The sequence below is a fragment of the Sinohyriopsis cumingii genome, chromosome 15, assembly GCF_028554795.1.
Source record: "Sinohyriopsis cumingii isolate HCF-2022 chromosome 15, ASM2855479v2, whole genome shotgun sequence".
Classification (NCBI taxonomy): domain Eukaryota; kingdom Metazoa; phylum Mollusca; class Bivalvia; order Unionida; family Unionidae; genus Sinohyriopsis; species Sinohyriopsis cumingii.
Window position 1 is genome coordinate 83,732,108 of NC_142975.1, and position 23,574 is coordinate 83,755,681.

Sequence of the window (23,574 nt, forward strand, 5' to 3'; positions counted from 1 at the left end):
GAGCCTGGATACAAAAGTCCCAATGAATCCTAGATACTTTGATATTTAATGTAAACCAGTCTAGTTATAATGCAGAAATTGTAAATTACTCTAGTTATAATGCACGAATTGTAAACCAGTCTAGTTATAATGCACACATTGTAAATCACTCTAGTTATAATGCACAAATTGTAAACCAGTCTAGTGTGGATTTTGCAATATATGTAAAATGCTTTAAATTATTGTTGCACAGTTACATAAAAGTCTACATACTTTTACTTACACAGTGCTATTTATAATTACATTTTTTTTACGTTCCTGCCAGAGCATCCCTATATGTACAAACACAATTATTCTAGTAATCTTTGATGACCAAGCATATATATATATATATATATATATATATATATATATATATATATATATATATATATATATATATATATATATATATATATATATATATATATATATATATATATATATATATATATATATATATATATATATATATAATCAACTTAACAAAACTTAAGTTACCTTATATCCTTTATTACCACTCTGAATTCACTTTAGCCTTGATCCGTCGAAAGATTTAATGTAAACGATATATTGAAGTCGTGTCACAACATTACAGTTAAGTAAATTTGCTATGACCTTTCCAAAGTCATGACAAGAATACAAATTGCGCTTCTCTATAAGCACTTACCATACACACCAGGTCAACGAGCACCTGATTCTTTATTACCCCATGCCGATTCCTCAGTTGGTAGTTTGAAGCCACACCGTAATCTGATGCAAAATATCATGAATCGGGGTACAATTGTGACAATATATAGGAGCAACAAGGTTTCGTAAAGCATACATATATGTACAGTTTGCATCTATGTCATGGATCTGATGGGTACAGCAAAATCGCCATTACATTATTTCCATTTTAAACTGTACATACTTCCAACAAAAAAATAATCACGTTCTCGGCAACCTAAAGCCTTTCATTGCCTTTCAACTCTCCTGATGTAAAGGTATAAATACCTGACTGACTTGATGAGAGACTCTTCAACGCCTATAGAGGGAGTTTGTCCATATGTCAGCTTCATTTATTAAATGTCCATCGAGGAGAAAATGACCAGCAAAAGTTACATAGTTACCGCTAGGACTACGCAGACTTTCTACAATACACTACCGGACCTAATTCGCACACATAAAGAAAATTTTCCCGACAGTGAGGCGTTTGTATTTTTTACATCTGAGATGGAAAGAATTAGTATGACTTGGAAAGAACTGTATGTTGGCTCAGAAAACTTCGCAAGAAGTCTCATTGGACTTGGAGTAAAACCAAAAGATAAAGTAGCTATCAGTGGACCAAATTGTCCATCTTGGCTTTTTGCAGCATTCGGTTCTATGATGGTTGAAGCAATACCGGCCAATGTTAACTTTGGCTATTCAGATGGAAGTGACGTCATCGCTCTTTTACAGAAGATGGGTAATTTTTCTACGTTTATTTTGCATCCAGGCTTCCGTGATAAAAAGTGGAAAATTTTTAAGGCGTTCCTCACTGAATTCGACAGTCATGGAAATATAAAATGTGAGCAGGTGCCCTCGCTAAAACACCTTGTCTTTATGGCAAAACCGGAAGAGGAAACGGATGTGTTACTAGTGGAGGATCTGGCTAAAATATATTTGTCAACCGACAGTCCGTTACCAAACGTGGACTCGGACAATATTGCATTTCTCTTTCAGACATCCGGTAGCACTGGGTTGTCAAAGTTCGTTGCTCACACCCATTGTTCTTTATCGTACTTCCTCAGTAATGTTTATGGCGAAGGCATGATGGATCGCTACAATGACCGGAGTTTTGGCTGTATTGCTGGCTTTCCTTTTGAAGTAGTTACTGGGATTAAGAGAGTTACTGGATGGTTCACCAAAGAAGACTTCGATCCGTTTGAAGTCATGATTAAAGCTGTGCAGAAGGAGGGATGCTCCGTGATCTATATGTTACCACCAACTGTTCAAAGACTACTGGACTCAAAGGTAATATCAACAAACAACATATAGAGATGTGGAATTTCCTTCTGCTTTAAATTCCAATGCTTAAAATTATCTCACTCCTTTCTCTCTGTCTCTCTGTCTGTCTCTCTGTCTGTCTCTCTGTCTCTCTCTCTCTCTCTCTCTCTCTCTCTCACCCCATTGATCCATCTATAAAGGAATAACTAAGCTAATCTTAAGTTACCACACTATCATTACGAACTGATTCATGTGGCTGAAAATCACGAGGAGTTACTTAAAATGGGTTTAAATTCAACTTAAAATTTGAGAGACAACCTTTCCTCTGATACTGTATGTAAAGTTTTTGTTTTTAAATGCACATTGAAATCAGAAATTGTTGCAAGATGGTAATCAATGAGAAACGTGTGACCCATCAACGGTTTTCATTGTCAAAACGTCACATTTTGAATAAAAAACATATCTAGGTTGCACTAATTTGAACTAGTACTTGTGCATGCGCACAATATCTCGCAATATGTTCGATACACATTATATTTTTAAATTTGTACTATATTTGAGAAGGACATAAAAGTCATGTATTTAACAGTTTCATATCAGAAACGTATATATTTCTGCGGATTGAATTCTTCTATCGCAGCGTTGATATTAATATTCAACAGGGTGTATTTGGTTCGAACACATTTATTTCGAACACATTTGATTCGAACAAACCTGGATGGCTCAATTCAAAATAATTATATCGAACTTTGTTCTTACAAACAAAGGATCATTCTAAGTTTTAGATCCCTTTTGTGTCCTAGCTTCTGAGATTCTGCTGTATCAGTCTTGCTATTATACACAAATAGTTATGCACGAAGTTTGATTTATATTCATGTAATTGAAAACAACATATATGATGCTATTCCAGAAAAGCCTTCCAGCTGATTGGCCAGTAAAGACAATCGCGTGTAGCGGACAACCAATATCCTCCTACTTTGCTTCAGTAATTGGTTTAGTAAGTGAAACCTTTCTGGCTGTCTATGGTGCTACAGAAAGCTTCCAATGTTGTCGTAAAGTCGTAAAATGTCCAAACGAATTCAAGGATTTTAACTGCGGCAAACCTACCAAAGGGGTGGAGATAAAAATCGTCGACGATGAAGGTAATATTGCCCCAATCAACACTCGTGGAGAGATTTATGTCCGAAGTCAGCATAATTTTAAATGCTATGTCAACGATCCAGAAAGAACAAGCAGGGTGAAAACTGTGAGTGGATGGTACAAAACAGATGACATTGGTTACATTGACGAATATGGGGAGGTTTTTGCTGAAGGACGAAAGAGCGATGTCATTATATCAGGTGGAATTAATGTTATCCCAACAATACTGGAAGCAGTTCTCTCCTCCTTGCAAGGAGTCAAAGATGCTATAGTCGTTCCAATTCATCATCCAGTCATGTACCAGGTAATTTGTGCATGCATTATTCCTGAGCCCGGTTCTGAACTGACGGAGGAAAAACTACGCTGTCTGTGCGAGGAGAAGTACATGGACAAGTTTCGGTCATTTACAGCAGTTCCTACCCATTACATCTTGTATGATAAATTCCCTGAAAGTCGCTCTGGAAAAACGGATAGGAAAAAACTTATGATTGAAGCGCATGAAAGATTCCAATAAAAATATTATATCAGGACCAGCAAAGTCTGATGAGGAATGTCTACATGGACCTTATATTGTTACAACTCTATAGTCTTAAACTCAGTAAGAAAAAGAGTGAAAACCGAGAAAAAAATTGTAAAATTGAACAAATCAAGTATTTTCGTAAAATAGAAAAATTAAAAATAACGTTCAGTATGGTGAAAGAAATCCTAAGTAGTCCTAAACATTGCATCACACGTCAAAATGTAACGAGTATTCCGAATGATTTCCAGAGGTATTTAGAATGAGGTTCAGTCTATTGTACTGAGTCAATAATCTTGATGTATCACATCAATACAATCAAAAATGTTTTTAAATGAATCCGCAGTAATTTCAAAGCAGCTGCTAAATTCTAATGGCTGCAAACTTTGTAATTCTAATGAATGATTGAAATAAATAAATTAAATCCACACATCTGAATTGAATATAACTATTTTACTCCTCTAGGATAATAATTACAAGGAAATCATCACTGACATAAAATAAAACTAAGAAGTAATTTCAGAAGAAAATTAAATGTTGAATTATTATTTTGAAATCGTATTAACTTTGTCAACGTCGTTTGAAGTGCTTCAGTAGCTATTTAATCAGCAATTAGGTGAGTTTAGATTTTCAAGAAAATCCAAGACCTGAACTCATATCTCATGAGTATGTTTACTTCTATCCTGAAAATATGTAATGTGTTTAACAAAATCATCTCAAACAGAGTACAAGCCCGGATATAAAGAAAATTGATATTTAATATGTCATTTACTAAATGACTACTCCCCGCCCAATTCAAGATAGAATTTGTATAATTACTTATTCATCGTGAAAGACATCATGCAAAAAGTAAAAACAAATCCACCATCCAGCCCGATTTTTTTTAAAGCAAACAAGTACGTGGAAAAATACAAAGTGCAAATTAAGTATCTACTATTTACATACAAATTTACATTCCATCAAATAAGTCGTTTAATTAAAGATTAACAGAGACATGGAAAATATATGCGTGAATGTGACACCTAGGAAGAGTACAATGATTCTTTAAATGAAGATTGTTTTTACTTTACTCTAAAATTAAAGTGTTTCCTTATATTTTCATCTTCGTTTTATGAACGTCTCATTCATTTTCTTATTTATGATTTACTACTCCAATTCCACCTGGTACTTCAAATTAATATTAAATTGATATTTCGAAACTTTTTCAATATTCTTTATGCTGGAAATATCGAACTTAATTTGGTAACATCATGTAAACACCGTATTTACGTTATTACAATCATAAAAACACAGGTATTTATGTTGGTAAAATCATCGAAATGATCATGCATTTGTAAGCCTTTGAGACATTTAGAATATTTCAATGTAGGAAACAAACTATCCTACTGCAAACCATCACATGTCGTAATATGGTAATGCACTTATGCAAATACAGGAGAATTCGAAGTCGAGGTCGAAGTTTTCCTCTCAAAAATTCTTTCACGTCTAAACTTTATCTCACAACTGCTAGAAATTACAGGTTAATGATTTCTGAGATGAAAACAGGTCATAGCCTGTCCAGGTCCATCCTATCAAGTGTAAACGCATTTAAGGTGTGATTCGAACACTTTGATTATGAGCAAAAGGGTTTTAGACGGGCGTTAATGGCTATAAATGTAATGATGGACTATGAGTCCTTCTGTGGACATGTATGTATTAGGATGGCAGTACCTTTGGTTTTCTAAGGGTGGCGGGGGTGGTATTTTATTAGCATGTGGATATATGTAAACAAAGCTTTCTTCTATATACGCTGCTGAACGTCCGTCAAAGGTACGTTTTACCTTTTTTCTCCTTAAGCTTTTTAATGAGTATAAGGACTGTAGCCCATGGGACACTAGTCACTCCGGTCAAAACAAAGTAGTTACCTGTTTTAAATACGTTGTAGATTTTACAATTATTTAGACACAGTGTAACTTGGCGTGAAAGAACTTCTCTTAGACGCTATGCTTAATGAGACTTTTCAATAATGTACATCAATATCTGACTGTCACAACAAGTGATATATATCAGAAAAGTATAAAAAGTTTTCTCTCTCGCAGTTTTTGATATACTTCATTGCCATTCAAGAATGATATTTTAAAGTTTTCGAGCACGTGATATATAATACCCTATACTGGCTAAGCAATAGATAAACGACGATTTCTGGATTTTTAAAAACGTGTTATCAAATTCAATGTCCCATCATAATACATTATAAGACAACTAGCAGCAGAGAGTCTGAACAGAACTTTTGCTGAAACGTTATTTTGAAAACTTAAACCTTATACGAAAGAAATGAAAATATAAGGTCACTAACGCCAAGACGAAGCCTCTAACTTACCGAGAATTTCTCTAAATGCGTTAGTTGATTTTTTTACCTTATTTTTGTCGTTAAAGTTTTTCTAAATTTGCATGTGTGTTTTGTTTTCCCACCGGACGGTTTACTGAGGTCGCACCTTCTCTACGGCTATAATTAAATATTAAATAATTATTATATAAATAATGGAACCAGCTATGGAGTCTTATACTGCTAGATTAGATAGAGAAAGATCAGAGCAATTAAAAAATTTCTTCCCGTCCGTGATTCCTTCAGACGAAAACTACAAGAACGTAAAGAATCTCAAGTTTAATTTGCAGAAGATTCAGAATAATTATTTCAACCAGTTGTTGAACCAACCAAGAAAATTGTTACAGCAACTAAAGCAACACAAAAGGCTCTTGAAATATTGCCTTTTGATATTGCTGGACGTCTTCAAGCAGCTCAACCACCACCTCATCAGCCTTCTCAACCACAACCCGAATTTCAAACACAACCTCTGCCAAGAGTCAGAACCCACATAATAAATAAATTTATGTCTGAAGGTATTGCCGATATCGAAAACCCAGACAAAGTAATTGATATTGCCGCGTTTGGATATCGTGAAAGAGAAAAATATGTAAAACCCGAATATATTAATACTTTGAAAGCTACCGATTGGATTAAGGATGTATATCGTGTCGCTACTAATACTCCGCTAATCCACCTAATGAAGATATTTATAATTTTGAGGTCTTTGAGAATAAAGTAGATGAGTATATTAAAGAACAAAAACAAGATGGAAGACAAAAGGAAAAAGAAATGAAGCAGCAACTTAAAAAAGTAGAACTAGAAGGATCACATTTAAGATAATGGAAGCAAAAAGCGGATGAAACAATAAGTGAAGAAGAAGGAACAACCGGAAATGTTTTTTCCAATCAAAAAAGTGGTTGTATTACTTGTTTTGACCGTATTCTTGCCGATGTTGAACGACTAGAAATTCTGAGAAAAAAGCGCAGGAAATATTTCTCCAGAAATTATTAATGAAATATCTGATATTTGTCGAAGATTATTTACAGGCGGTGTTATGGATCGCAAAATTTATCATTCTTTTATTAATGAAATCACTGATAATTATTACAGCGACTGAAACAATTAATTAATTAGCATGTAATTAAAAATGATTATACACACTGCCCAACGTGGGCCTGTAATAGTTAGGGTAGTAAATTCACAAACTTTCAAAGCGATTTACGGCGATAGACTCGGTGATGTTGTTATGGGTTTATCTAGAAGGATGGTTCCAAAATCAATACACATTGCATAACAATTGGGGATGAAGGTTATTGAGATTGTTCGTAATAAAGGTATTAGTGCTATTGGTAATGTGGCCGGTAAAGCATTTTCATCGATTAAAGAAAGATTAGCTCGATTAGGACGAAGAAAACCAAACCAGTAAAATTACCCAGCACTGAAGTTATGCCTGCAAATATCAGTAAAATAATAAATCAAGCTACAAATAAATAACTAGCAGAGTTGCCTGATATAAGCAATAATATAACGGCAAGTTTAATAGCGGGAAGTGGTCTTCGAGTTAGACGATGACAAGTATAAAATGTTCAAACGTATATGCTATCCAGTATTTGACTTGGATGCGCCAGCTCTGAGAGATGAATCCATACGCGATTATCAGTATTATTGTTATGACGCACGACAACCAGATCAGCGTGGTCAAATTAATTTACATGTTCAAGATGCAAGCAGATATTTCTTACCTGCTGAAGCGTTTACTGAAGTACAAGGGGAACTTTTGAAAGCTGATAATAGAGAATATAATGCCAATAGAATTAATTTCGTTAAGTATGGCATCATAGTGTTGTTTGACAGTACCACATACATGATTGATGGCAAAAATATTGAAAATAGTCAAAAAGTCGTCGATGTTGCTACAACAATAATATGCATTGCAAGATATTCTGATGATTATACAAGATCAGTTGGCCCGTCAATGATGTTTACTAGAGACACTTCTGACTTTCCTGACCACAGACCGTATATTACAGGACAACCATGAAACGCTGCCAACACCGGTGATGTTGATTCACAGCATGTAATGACTAACGTTAATGCAAGCATCAACTTAATTAGGTTTTAAAACACGTCGATCGATGTTAAGAGGTAGCAGAAGATCTACATGCGCGATTCCACTGTCTCACATAGAAACGTTAGAAAGATTATTTTTGGGGCCAAGCATACAGTTGTATTTATAAGAGGGGCTACTGACGATGATGCTGTTTGGCGAGAAGGTGTTGGCGTTATTGCTAGTGAAGTATTACTAACAAAACTTTCGTTGTGGATGCCGGAAATGACTCCAACAATTGCCGAAGAACAAAAATTACTCTCTTTTATATATTTTTCGCTCTCTGTATTTTTTACCACAACATTGCAAACACAAATGCGTATTTCCTCCAATACAAACACCACTCCTCAAACATGGTTTGGGTCCTAAACTCCCTCTCCGTACACTTTTTAAATGATATCTGCAGAATTCGCTTACATAAGCTTTTCACAAGGAGTTGTAGAGCCTATCATAACCCACATGCATTTGTTCTATTTTTGAATCATTTTATATATAATATCAATTTAAATATATATTTGTCTTTATTATAATATGAACGAATTGACGGAGATTAAAATTGAGCCTTCTAAAAATAAATTTAATCTTTACAGAATATCCCCCGACTCACAGATGCGAGCTCCGGCAGATCCGACTAATTAAAGTTTGATTAATACTATTCATGACGCCTAAAAAGGATTTAGCAAGAATGGTGCATCTCACGTGCGTCGACAAAGTTGTTGATGCTATAATGAACGACAAACGAGCTTCAATGATTATTAATTATCTCGATGATCAAAGATATTTTTCAGAGTAAAGTTCATCGTATTAGCAGAAACAAACATTACTTGGATTATCAGTGACAAATCAGTGACAATCAGTGACAAACGTGACCCTCTCCTTCATAATGAAAAAAATTATCGTATTAAGTAAAAATTCCAAACCAGGAATGTTGACTGGTAATGATAAACCGTATTATGAAAGAGCTTATCCTGTAACCGTTTTTATGTATAGAATTTATCCGATAAATAATAAACTCAGCGTCAGTGATCTAAAACCGATAAAATTTCGAAAATAAATTGTGTAATCGAACGAGTAACGGAACATTTTACAAACGCGATACGTGGAAATGGTTTAACAGGCAAAAGACATAAAATAATAAACGAGTTCGGAGAAATAGTTACGGATACATGATCATCTGTCAGAGACGTAACTGAATTAGGAAAGAAATAAAATTGGTAAGAACAGAGATTGTATACGGATTTTAGTATAAATCGAAATAAGCTTTGTATGAAGTTATTGATCATAATGCGCATGCGCAGACTAATGCAGTAACAATATTTCCACGAAATAGAACTGTTAAATTTTACCAAGGAGATGTATTTGATTTTGTTAACGAAATAAGTAAGAATGATACTGTATCAGTGTGGTTATTTCAAAGTTTCAAAGATAATGTAAATTATGTTCAGTTCTTACGACCTAATTGCGTTATTTATCGTACAAAATCTCCCCAAAATACTGAATACGATTTTAGAGATTTTATTTCCGTTGATATGGCTGCATGTTATCCGGGAACCTTTCTTGGTATGGGAGAGTGTTCTAAGTATTTTGAGCGATTTGGATATCTCACACACGAAATGACCAGAGTATCGCTAAAAAGACCATTACCGGATTCTGATTTGACTAGATTGGCTTTTATCGAATCATTTAAGTTTGCCGAAAATCTTCATCCGATTTGTTATGTCTGGTTTGACAAACATTTTACAAAACAAATATGGGCACCAACAGTATTATTACGGTATATATACTATTACCTTAAACATACTATTATTGTTAACAGTAAGTGAAGCAATTATATCATATCGTCCACAGACAAAAGTTTGGTTACCACAACAAAAACATTATTATGATGATGAAAATCCTGATATAACTGATTTTGAGAATAAAATCGCAAAAGACCTTGGCAGAAAAATAATCGGTAAATTCACCCAAGGAGGATCATATTAACATAAACGACATTGTACAAGATTGATTATAGATGATGCTATCAGATAGAACTAAATTAGGTACAATTGTGAGTTATATTGATGCGAGTCAGAGAAGCATACTCATTTAAGATCGTCAATGCTCGCCTACGTTTCGATAAATCTATTATCAATTATAAATAGAGTTTCTGAATTTCCTGTCAGAGTCGCTAATGATTAATTTTATATCCATAAAAAATACAGGATTGCTAGAAGAACTACATATAGGCACTAATGCATCAATTGGTGAATGGAGAATAAAACAAGAAAATATACTTAATTATTATAAGTCCACCGACGTTGCAATTAAGTTTGTTTATTGCCAAAATGATCAAATATCAAAATTATCATCTACACCGTCGGTATATGATCCTGAAGATTGACACAGAACAGTTTATCTCAATGGGCCTGTGTGTTGTGGTAAAACAACTTGTGTGATCGAATTATTCTTGAACAGTTGTTCAGAAATAGTCGTATTAACACCTACACACGGACTAAATGAAATATTAAATCATGCACTTATCATAAATTATTTCAATGGAAGGGAGATCAATGAACTCCTGAACGAATGGGCGATAAATATATTCCAAGAATTATTGTTTGGGATGAATTATATACAGTGTCGCTAGAAACGCTAAAAATATTTCTTCATTGGTTATTGACAAAGCATACTGCTGTGATAATGTGTGGCGATCATGGTCAACCACCGCCTTTTGTCGGATTGTCTCCACATGGATGGCTGAGGAATTTTGTAGATTATTATGAGAGAAAAAAACTGACGACCATAGAGCACTTGATCCAGAATTAAAATAGTTTAAGAAATTCATCAGACTACAACAGCATAAAATTCAATGTGAAATAATGCGTGAAATAATTTCAGAAACTCCTATTAATAATTTTTGGAATTTATGGAGACTAAATGATTTGATAGTTGCAAGTAGAAAGATACTTCGTGATACACTTCAAGAACAAATATTTTTATCTCATAAAGAATAAGTTTCAAATCTACCCGTACCATTGTTTTATCGACCGGTTGGTAAGCGACGACAGAATATCGACGTTGATATACCATAATCATCAGAAAAAAAAGATCTTGTATTAAATGATATTGTCTTAGTTTCCGTCAATGTTGTTGATTCCGCGTTGACTATGGACATAACTCCATTGACGCTAGGACGCAATGACAATTCATTCATCACAAGGATTAACCATCTCTGATACAAATGTTTGGATCGTCAATGATCGTATCGAATGGTCCAACTTAGTTTATCTTGCAGTGTGTCGAGTCAGAAAAAAAATATCTCAGCTGCGGAGAATTGTCATAGACTTAAAAAAGTACTGGTAATAGCAATGTTATTGACAATGATATAGTAAGAAAAAAAAATAGTTATAAAAAGTGTGACAAAAAAGCGCACATTGATTTCGATGCTGAATTTATCATGACATTGAAACAACAGCAAAATAATCATTGTGCGGTCTGTAATACAGTAATGTTGTGGCAGCATTCAAATAATAATCTAAGACAATTTTCCGTAGAAAGAATTTATATTAATTTTGGTCATTCACGCGAAAATGTGATGCTGACCTGTACTGAATGTAATCGAGGTCGGGGTGCGAGTTTACAAAAGTGAATGCCGTGGTAATTGTGTGTCTACAGGAATTACATGTAGTTGCTCGCGTACAAATCCACGTTGAGGAGCAGTTAAATTTAGTCTGTAGATTGCAGGTCTACCCGTGGATTTTACCACGTTAAAAATTGTATATGTCGTAATACTCAAAATGGAATCAGTTACTCTTTTTTACCGCCTTCAATTTCACCGGGTTAATATAAACATTTTACAGTAAAATTACCTAATAATGGTTCTTTTGAGAGTTCATATCGTTGCATTGGTATATGTTTTTTTTTTGTAATCGAATTTAGGGGTTTCATGGCAGTTGTTCGATTAATTTCATGATTCAATGCATTTATCACACTTGGTAATCTTGCTACCCATTCGCGAGATCTCATATCTTTCTGAAATATTTCCTTTGCATATTGATATCCAAATAACCGCTCAGCAAGTGTTCGATTAAATCGTCTATCAATTGACTGATCACGATGAATTGCAGTATGTCCTCGTCTAATTTTGACATTATGATTTTTCATCAAAGATGATACTGCACCAAGAAATTCTTTGCCAGGATAAACTTTTAATAGCTGTGGCCAGCGTAAAGGTCGTCGTTGATAAATTCCCTCTAAAGCGGAATAACCTTCAGTTGCTGTTTTAGTTGATAAGGGCTCTGCTTCCTTATACCAACGACAGCTAACTCGTATTTGTATGTTAGTTGACACCTTCCAATTTTAATAGTATGATGTGGTAAAATAAAATATCTACTTGATGAACTTCATTAGTAATGCTGACATCATAATGTGCATGCTGAATTTATTTAAGTGGTGGTAAATAAATTTCCCATATTGCCTTTCGTTCCAACCACTTTGCAGCAATAGAACTTGTAACATTTGCTGCATCAGCGAGTTTACTAATCTACCCCTCCAATATCCTCTTGGACTATAATAAATCGATTCCATTATTTCAATAACCGGTTAATTAATTACCGGCTCCGAATAATAATTTACCTTTCATCGCAGATCTTACCAACAAATTAGCTGATGATCCTCTGAAAGATTTAATTTTTATAGAATGTAATGCATGAATCAACTTTACATCTACAATATGTCGTTGTTGCAGATCTTTACTTTATAAGCTACATCATAAGCGTGATATGCTCGATCAATATCATTGATATGATACTTTCCAGGTCTTGGTAATTATATCTAGGAAGATGTTTTACTCCTAGGTATTTAGCCCATGGAGTTCCTGGTAATTTTCCTAATGAAGCAGCGATATCACCACCAATTTTATTATTACAAAATATACGTATATTTATTTATACCACATTTTGCACACTTACATGCACGCTTTTATTTTTGTTGTTGTTATTGTTGTTAATCCACTTGTGGGGGTGGATGCTCTACATCGAACACAAAATATAGATTCATAGTATTTATTATATTTCTACAACATGGATGTCATTGATTTCTCAGCGACACGAAAACAAGAGCCAGTAAAACATATTTCAGCATTACCAAATTCCATCAAAATGATAATAACAGTTCCATCTGGATCGGGTAAAACAAAATTGCTGCTTAATTTGATAATGAGATGGCTCAAATTGGATAAGTTGAATTTAGTAGCTCCGTCAGGTATTGACCAGCGGTGTTAGGATATACTTAAATGTTTTAATGACAATGCACAATTGTCAAATGAAGACGGTGATGACATTATTAATTTTATAACTGATATTGATGAAGCACCATCGGTAGACGACCTTGATGGATTAATGCATAATTTAGTTGTGTATGATGATGTTATGCTTGATAAACAAAGAAATCCAGCAAGAATATTTTCACATGGAAAGTATAAAAATACTTGTGTGATTTATGTTACTCAGCGATATGTACAAATACCTAAAGTGATCAGAGATAACTACTATTTTAGTTGTGCTTAATGGAGTTAATACACATACTCTGCGAAATATTCACTAGACTTGGTGTAGTGGGGATATGGACATGATTAAGTTCAAAACTTTTTTTCAAAAGTAGTCTGCTCCGCACGGATTTGTAACCATTAAATTTACACGAACCCAGAACAAGATATCGTGTAGATCTTGATAAAATATTTGGCTGATATAATACTGATTTAATTATAGTAGCAGAGAGGGTGCGACCTCAGTGAAACGACGGTGGGTAAACAAAACATACATACAAATTTAGAAAAACACTAACGACAAAAATAAAGTAACAAAATAAACTAACCCAATTAGAGAAACTCTCGGTAAGTTAGAGGCTTTGGCTTGTCGTTAGTGACCTTACATTTTCATTTTGTTTCGTATCAGGTTTTAGTTTTCAAACTGACGTTTCAGCAAAAGGTCTGTTCACCCTCTCTGATGCTAAACTACATCATCAATCTAGACCTCTTTAGCTGATATTTAGCAATACAAGTGCTAAAATTACTCTGCCTACCTTTGTGGGAGTCAGGTAAGAGCGATCTCCTTTAGAGGAAATGGCTTTAAATCCACCCCGTTCTTCAGTTACTGCTTCTGCTCGTGCTATTAAACCCAATCATTGCGAGACCTGGGAAAGGTTTTTCAACTTGAGCTGTTTCGACGCTTGAACCGATTCTAAAGTGTTTTCTGACACGAGGAAATGTATTCCAGATGTATTACAGTATTGCCGCAGATGCCTCCTCAGTCAACAAAGTGTTACTGTCAGAATCCTTGAAGGCGTAACGTTCACCGGTCCAGAAAAAGTTTGTTAGGTCGCATCGTCATGGCGTTACAAACAGCTCCAGCCGTTCCATCGCCTCCATCATCGCAATACATTTTCTTATACGATACTTATAGACCAGGTTTAGATTGGTACGGTGGCCAATCTAGACTATCGAGGATATCACAGGCAGCAGCAGAAAGTTCCGTATTTGTAATCCAGCTGAGACAATTGATACAAATTAACAAACTTCCAACAAGGCCTCGTTGTTGTAATCCGGCCTTAAATATGTTGAGGTTTTTAATACCGAATGTCAATCCAAGCCTTGTATGTAAGCCTGACTGAAGCAACATAATAATTTCGCTCCCCCCCCCAAAAAAAAAAGAAAGAAACCCTACAACAAAAGCAGCAAAAGGAGATCGCCATGCCCAGGTGATTGATGTTGAATAACTTTTTCACGGGTAATTTTCGCTTTCTTTTTTTTTCATTGAGCGTGAATAAACCTCATTGTGAATCCTCAGTGCAAAACTAAATTTTAGAACGAGATTTTAGACATTCAGACTCCGTCCAGGCTAAATTTTAATGTTAATTTGTAATTAAGCATACATTCTCTAAGTGAACCGCGGTGCATTAAAACGAACAACGTTACTGGGTTCTGGAAGGGGGCTGGGTCAGGTGGGTGTACCTGGGTCAAGTTTTACAAGTTTCACAATTACCAGCTCAATGATATTTCATCTATTTTGTGTTGGTCGTGTCCGAACACACTTCGCCAAATTATAATAATATTGTTACCAGCGCCGAAAAATATTGTCTGTCGGGTACTCCTGGGATCAAACTTGAAATGAGTTACCACAGGTCGATCGAAAGATTGTCTTTCCGTCGATGTTAGCCACATCACTATCGGCTGTGTTAAGAACATATAACGGAACTAGATTCCATCGCGATACCAGTGTTGCTTTTCACAACAGATCACAGATAATTGTATCATATATTCTCACTTACAAACAGAGAATTTATAATTTATCCGAGCATTTCAAACCACACAAGATATCTGTTCTGTTATGTATGTATGTATGTATGTATGTATGTATGTATGTATGTATGTATGTATGTATGTATGTATGTATGTATGTATAAATTAAGGAATATAAGGGACCCCGACTGGCCGAGTGGTCTAAGGCGCTCTCCGTTACGGATCAATGCCATCTCACCTCTGTTTGCGTGGGTTCGAGTCTTGGATTCGTCTAATGTGGGTATGTGAGAACGTTTGCCAGTAGCTTCTCGTGGGTCGGTGGTTCTTTCCGGTGTTTTCCAGGGTTCTTCCTCCACCATTAATACTGGCCGCCATGTATAGCCTATCGTGTGGTGAAAAATGGCGTTAAACCCAACAACAACATAGTCTGACGTATGCTACCCTTGCGGAACAAAACATATTTTAATATATTGCTGAATTTAAATCAAGCAAATAATCACATGAGGTATACCGCACGAAATACTAATAGATTGACCGATTGATTTTAACAGTGAAATATTCATATGTCTTTACCACACCATGTAGATAACTTGTGCGTGTAATAAACCTGCTTTGTAAAACTCAGTCACCATAATAGACAACAACTGGTTCAAGCCATTCATTGATATTGAATGTTGATGTTATGAAACTGTGGTTTCTTGATATTCACGTAAAAACACTAATCGCTAAAATTCGTATAATCACAACCATAAGAATATATCAAAGTATGAGTAAAGACAGTCCGACAACGGAGATGAAGTTGAAATGTCCAAGACACACAAGATACATACATGTATAAGAATATACGATCCAACAACGGATATGACGTTGAAGAATCGCGTCATTCATATTAACATGCATGAAATTACGACAATGTGAAATTATCGTTATCTAAGAGATGATCGACTACGGTGTTATTGCCGGGATCGAGTAATTAATAATATAAAATATGAAATTATTTGATGGAATAACAGACAACTAAGCAATTTCTCTTAGATATTGAGTTACAAAATTATGTGAAATCAATTTGCCAATCTGTAACTGATAGAAATTTTTTATCATATGATCGAGTGAAAGATCGAACTCAGACTGCTGGTGTACTATTCAGATTGGACTGCTTGAATTCTGCCCCTTACGGTTCATTTTTCAACAGCTGTGATCAAACTCTTCACTTTAAAAACTGACCTTTTTTGTGAACTGTCTTGTTAAACAACGACCCTCTTCAAGTCAAATTATGATACTGCGTCAAAACTATTTGCGATCACAACTCAACGTTGATGTTTGACCCTCTTTTAAAATGAAGGCAACATATCGCTCCGACACCTATGTGTTCTTCTTAAATATTTTTCTTTGAAGGAAATGATTACCCGAAATAGAATGACATTGTTCATCTGTCACTACCGTAATTCTCTACCTTCCAGATTTTCTAACAAATGACATAAAATGCAGAATATTTTCAATACGACTGTTGAATGACTACACAGAATTTTGCCGATTTTTAAAAAAAGTAATTATATTTCAGGAGAAGAATATATATATCATGATTTCATCGATTTCTCGGACAGGTGATCTACTAGCTATTTTATGAAGAACAATAGAAATACACTTTTTTCCAATTATCAATGCAAAGCGTGTCTCGTAAGCGCTTGTTTGACTCCGATATTGTTATTTTTGTTATCGGGACATGGGAACTCGATGTTTTCTTTTTATTTTTACGGTATTAAAAAGTACACATTTTCACTAAGTTTCAGCAAGATATTTAGGATTCTGAAATGCATGAAATGTTATCTCAGATCCTCTAGATTTTAATAAACTTACTCCGTACCACCCCCACCCCTCAAACGTTCGCGGCATTGCCGCTCAACATGACACTTCGGCTGTTTATTCACCAGTCATATTCATAGTTACGCCCTTGATGATAACTATCCAGGTAACAGTAACTAAGAACCCGTGAATAACGAGAAAACCATCTACTGATGGTTTAAAGATGCATAATAATGAAAGACTAGGTATATTTATTGCTGTGGGCAAATCGGGTATATTTAGGAGTTTGTTGAATTAAATGAAATGTTATTATTTACATAAACCATATGTATCATATTTAACATTTCAATTGCAAAATAATATTATATTGATACTCTTTCTGGGACTCAAAAACCGTATCTCTTTCTGAGGTAACATGTCTTCACTGGCGCCTGTATCCGGTATATGGGCATATAAGAAACTTTGATACAATCTTAAACATGCAATCCGGTACTCGCAAAAGCAAAATTGCAACACGTTTTGTTGTGATATTAAATCAAACGAACGTCTCAATTATGCATCGGCAAGTAGTATGTATTATTTATTTTTAAATTCTATTTCAGGAGAATCGAACTAATGACCCCTGCTTTTATTGAAAGATGTTAAAGAGCTGACAATGACATGCATTTTACCACTGCGCTATAATGAAGGTGCTATTCAATAGTGCAAATAAATAGTTTAAACTGATATCAATATGTATGAGTATCCCTGATAACGGTTATCATTTAACTACCGGCAGACTGTACAGAGAAACCATGATCAAATGGAAATGTTTATGTTGTGACCAAACGTAAACTATATATAATAGATATAAACTATGTCCATGATTTTAATTATTATAATATATGTCCAATTAGCAGTGTGGTCCAAGGTGCAGTTACTGTTATACAATACGTAACGTGGAATGTTAGTCCTGGGTTAGAACCAGGTTGAAATTTTAAAAATACATTTCTTAATTTTATTTCAAGAAAAATCGTAAAATCCGAGGACCTCAAAATATTACTTTGACCTTGAACCTACGTGACTGAAAGTTGCACTCTGCAAATCGTCTCCGCATGGCGAACATTTCAAGCCACAAACAGTAGATCTCCCTAATGTTTTGTGGAGATATTATTCGTTAGTATGAACCACAATTTATTTTCAATGAAAACACACGACAATTGTATTTACATGAAAGTTAACATACATTGCTGTTATAAAGCTTTTTAAAGACCTATCCACGTTTGATGAATTTGCAAGGGAAGGCAGAGGGAAGTATGTGTGGAAGATATACAGTTAAAGATGTTAATGTTCATCTAGCATCGCAAAAAATAAATTTATAACAATCGTTTAACAACTGTGTCGCAAAATCAATGAGATATATCTATTTGCTCTGTTTGTATGTATAAAGTTTTGATTTTTTTCTTTAATTTACTGGCACATAATCGTTGTACACAAAGGTTCGGATTTATAAAGGTTGGCTAACATTTGCTTAGAATATATTTCGTGTCGGTCAAAAAGGTATTGTTATGGAAACGGCACAATGATCTCTACGTAATAGTGGTATGGGCCGTTTGTCAATGTTAAACTTGAACTTGTTTCTTTTGGCACATATTAGATAGCAATCACTAAAAGAGTAGGTTAGTAGTAATTGGGGGGGGGGGGGCACCGTTCGGACAAGGGGGACTTCCATGTTAAAAGTGGAGATGTACTTAGGGGACATAGGGAGATTATCATGGGCGTGTCTAGGGTCTGTATATGGACAAAGGGAATTTAACATTGGAAATGGGTCTATTTAGGGACAAATGAAAATGTATTGGGCCAGTGTAGGGACAAGGGGACTTGATCAGAACAGGGGTGGGATTGTCTAGGAAAAGACAATAAAGACGAAAACATACATAGACACAAACAAACACCCATACAATATAACGACAAAAGGTTTGATCAAGAGAGTATACATCTTTTGAGGAAATGGAGCGGGCCTTTGTGATCTTGTTCACTTTCTCCAGTTATGTCACCATCTCTTCACCTTCTCTCGTATTCCTTTCTTCTTCTTTTCATCCTTTTGGATCCAGTCAGCATGTCCCATGTCTCTGAACCCTTCCTGAACCTTGATCCAATTTTTATTGAGTCTGTCAAAGGCCACTTTTTTCTATTTTCTTTCTCCTTCCTCTCCTTGGCCCAATAAGCTTTTATCTTGTTTAGTTCCTCCTCCATGACCCTTCTAACCATCTTTCGTTACAGACAAAAAGACACACATACACGCAATACCAACAAACACAAATATTTTTGGCAATTTTTTGATGACTCTGTCTTTTAAAGAGACCTGGTTAGCCTTGGAAAGGGCTGTTTTTGTGAGCTCCATATGTATCTTCTCAATGCCTGCACCTCATAGGTCTAGCACCACACACACAGCGTCTACTCAAATTATTCTCCCAATCTACCTTTATAGTTGGGAGCGCAGCTGCGGGATGGGTAGTCTCATTTTCCCAATCCACAGTTTGTGGGATAGTGAAGTTTCTCTCCTTTACTACTCTGCGACCAGCGTGTGGATGCTGTGGTCTCCGTACTGGTCGCTGACGCTGAGGCTCCCACTCTTGCCGATGTCTGTTCAACTCCTCCCAGTTCTCAATCTAGGGTACAGTGGCTGTCGCTGGTGGAAGCGGTTGTGGTACTTGGTGTTGTGATGGTGCCCTTACCACAATCGTGACCTCACGGCTCTGCCTCAGGATGAGGTGAGGTAGGATAGTTTCTTTCTTTTTCTCCTCTTCGTTTTCTTTTTCTCCTCCTCTTCTTCTTCAATATTGGCTTTTTGTTCTATTGCCTCCATGGCTAGCTTGTCCAGGAAGCGACGAGTATAATCCATGTGAATTTAGAGCTCAATCAGTTTTTGCATTCTGCTCATTTGATTTTGTTCACGAGTCAAAGATGGGTAGCCTGACCGTTCGTTCGTTCTTTTAAGTTACGTTTCTTTCGCCCACTCGATATGTGATGCGTGTTAATGTCCGCACCGCGGGCTCATTAGTTTCACGTGAGAGGGAATAAGAAGCCACATCTCTCCCGTATGAATGCACAAACCGTGTTCTAATTTGGAACGGTGATTAAATGATCTTGTTTGTTTAGTGAAATATTATTTTTTCCATCTGACAGTTGATTCAATTATACTCGGACAGATGATATCTCCGAGAGATAGGTGCTCATATTCTGGCGGTGATTGGAATTTTGGTGTTTCCATGTTGTAAACCTTGATCGGTGCGCTGGATATTAATGTTAATAATGGAATTTTAGTCAAGGAGAAATCATCTTAAATTATTTTGAGCCTTAGGGCAGCATTCAAAAATTTACTCTCACGAGACAAGATACATTTCCCTTGACATCCTGACGTTTGATAAGTATCCATCTCCCATCTTAGATTTTCTATGTAATTTAGTGCATCATTTTGATTAGCCATCATGAATACAGTTCCAGATATACAGCTGACCACGCCTGCTCTTTGGCTGGCAGTGAGTCGAGTTTTACGTTTTTGTTGTTGGCTTGTTTGTGATTGTTGTGGAATTTCTGAATAAATAGGATAAAGTTTAGGCCATTTCTCCAGTTATTGCTAAATAGTCTCACTTCACAAATTAGCAAGAGTGTTGTTCATCTTCCTTGTTTTCACCGTAAGGCTTCGTCCTGTGGCGATATTGAGGCCTAACCATAACATCGCACTCAGGCTTGTTCAGGAATGAATACTTCCATGTCTAACTCAAGTAATATTTGTTGCACTGTTCGCTGCTCTCCTGGTCGATAAATTATCCAGACATGTGCCTCTAGTATGTTTCAGCACCACTGGATATTAAGTTACTCGTACGGGAGGGAATTAGTGCCTCACTCTTGTTTACTAATAATAACTGATATGGTGCCTGTTACCACTGACATTGCTAAATCGAGTAAGTACATTCTCAGCATGGTCCAGGGGGACAGTTCCGTCTGTTTCGATCATTATAGAGTTCGCCGTATATGCACGGGCATAACACCACCTCCTAAGCGGCTGGTCTCCAGTTTTTCACATAAGTATTGATTCATTTGCCCTGCCTCTTCCCTCCAAGGCCCTGAGCTGCATTTTTAATTTAGCCCTAATCTATTAGATTCTATCTTATTGCTTGATATTGTTGATAAGACCACCAATCGTCGCATATTTAAACTCCAAAGGATTGGCAGGTCACTATTTGAGGGCTTCACTGCTGTCGATACCAATGATTAAACGTTTGGGTAACTGTCCTTGAACAGATGATCGTCGATCTTGGATCGGAGTACAGCGGCAATGGTGAAGATTTTCACTTCCACTCATCGTATCTGATACCTGGCGGCCATTCTGCTCAAAGTGTGGCTTATGTCGTTTCCCACTTTAGGTAAGACTTCCACGCGACGCACGTAGAGTCTGCCACCTTGAATGATGGTTTTGTACCCGTTGGCATTGGCCATCAAATAGGAAACGGTACTGCTTCGATTCAGTTCCAGTCGGACATACACTGCTTTCAGCAAAGAATTCTCATGCAACCACATTCAAAATGCAAGGACCTATCAATTCTAACCTACGTCCTTGTAGGCTTTTCTTTCGACGGTCGTTAAAGCCCACATTGTGAGGATTGTAAGGTTCTGTCACGGATGTGTATTTGAACTTGTTACTCGCCCGGCATGTCAGGTTTCAATTCTGCGCAAGCATGCATATGAGCGTTCTTGGCGTCTTTCCGTTCGGCAAGAGATATTCTAGGTACACTCAGTATGGGTATGTATCCATGCTGCTACTACTCTGGCATCGGATCCATGAGCGGTGTCGTCCGTTTTGAGAACTTTTACATTTAGGTACAGATAATTGTTTTTTAGATCGATGTAGTCTTTGTGCTGTCTTTTGATTTCCAATTTGATGGGGCTGAGGTCGTCACAAAGAAGACGGAATGAAATTCATCCCAATGGAATTCTCGCATCGTCATTATGGTGGGTGGCATGGCAAATATATTGAGTTCTGAATTGGAACATTCGCAATACTCTCGGTATATCATGTATTTTTCTGTTTAATAACACTGGACTACATCCAGAATACTTCCGAAATAAATGTAGTCAAACTTTGCTCATTCTGGGTCGCTGAGAACGAAAGTTATGATTAGACTTATTTATTGGCTTTAGTACTATTATACTGGGTCAGTATATACGACCCTTGAGTTGGGAATGGCTGAGGATAAGTGAAATATAAAGGAAAGGGATCTCAATTTAATCCAGAAATGACTCAAATACGTATTTTACTGGATCTATGAATAAATCTATAACTGGGTTTGGACAGTACTTGCTCTTGAGGCAAAACAATGAATGATGCAATCTGAAGCTTGTATTGTGTCATTCATGATATGAATTACATCATGATGTACCTAGAAGTCATGGATGATGCAATCATAACTAAGTTTGCATCACTCTGCTCCACAAATTGCCCTATATCATCTATAGAAATCATAGTGTCTTACTTTCTTATTTGTCAGTGTTTGATTTGACACAGGGAAAGGTTTATGTTAACTAAAGTAAGCAGATATGCCTGGTACTTGTTTGAACAATGCAAATAATATCTGCTATGCTTGTGGTAAAGTGACGTTTTCATTAAAAAAGCGCAGTATAACCACTGTGGTTAAGAAAGCCTATCACCTTTATTTTGGCTGCAAAATTGGAGATCATGATAAGAGGAACCCCCACCAATATGCTAAACACTTGTGCAACAAATCTTCGCCAGAGATTGAACAGGAAAAGGAAACCTACTCAAGGCATACAAAAGCTTTGGTTGCAATATGTCACTAAAGATGCATTTTCCCTTCTCGTCTATATTTTTTGTCCACCGAACTGGGGACCAGTGAGCGACGAGCACGGCGAGCGATTTCACCGGGACATTACAACAATGGAGAAACGCTATCAGAGCAAATGGAGCCCATCAATGCTTGCATGCGATTGCTGGACAGTGACAAGAGAGGCCCATTTTAATGAATTCAAGAGACAAGCCAATAAGTGCCGTGTAGACACTGAATAAGGTCTAAGCTATGTAATTATATATATATAATAGTGTTTCGCCTTTGGTGTAGTGATACATTTTATTTATATAACGCTTTTTAAAAATGTTACATTAACAAGACAGGTGAAATACTATCATGAAAAACAACCATAAACACATGAAAAGGCCTGGGTTTACAATTTATGATTAAAACGTTACTATCTGCACAAGACATAGTTGTAAAATGTAAAACTTTATACATCTTAGAACCAGTAGCCAATCAGTTGTTTTAATCTTCATATATGAATTGAGAACGTCAAAAGCCATAATAACTAGCACATGTTATCTCTGAAGCAGACGACTTCTA

The 23,574-nt window shown here is 35.9% G+C and overlaps 1 protein-coding gene across 1 annotated transcript; it reads left to right on the forward strand.

The window, feature by feature from the left end:
- Window positions 1–772: 772 nt before the first annotated feature.
- Window positions 773–4,738, forward strand: LOC149782217 (medium-chain acyl-CoA ligase ACSF2, mitochondrial-like). Its single transcript, XM_089934853.1, has 2 exons — window positions 773–2,013; window positions 2,897–4,738. Exons 1-2 carry the CDS (start codon window positions 1,087–1,089, stop codon window positions 3,638–3,640), a joined length of 1,671 nt encoding a protein of 556 aa, XP_089790979.1. The 5' UTR covers window positions 773–1,086; the 3' UTR covers window positions 3,641–4,738.
- Window positions 4,739–23,574: the final 18,836 nt, after the last annotated feature.

What these genes read in the sequence shown, in the direction of transcription:
- LOC149782217 (XM_089934853.1), top strand. Translation starts at nt 1,087, where the DNA reads ATGTCCATCGAGGAGAAAATGACCAGCAAAAGTTACATAGTTACCGCT. An exon ending in AAAGACTACTGGACTCAAAG is followed by an intron (nt 2,014 to 2,896) that starts GTAATATCAACA and finishes ATGCTATTCCAG; the next exon opens with AAAAGCCTTCCAGCTGATTG.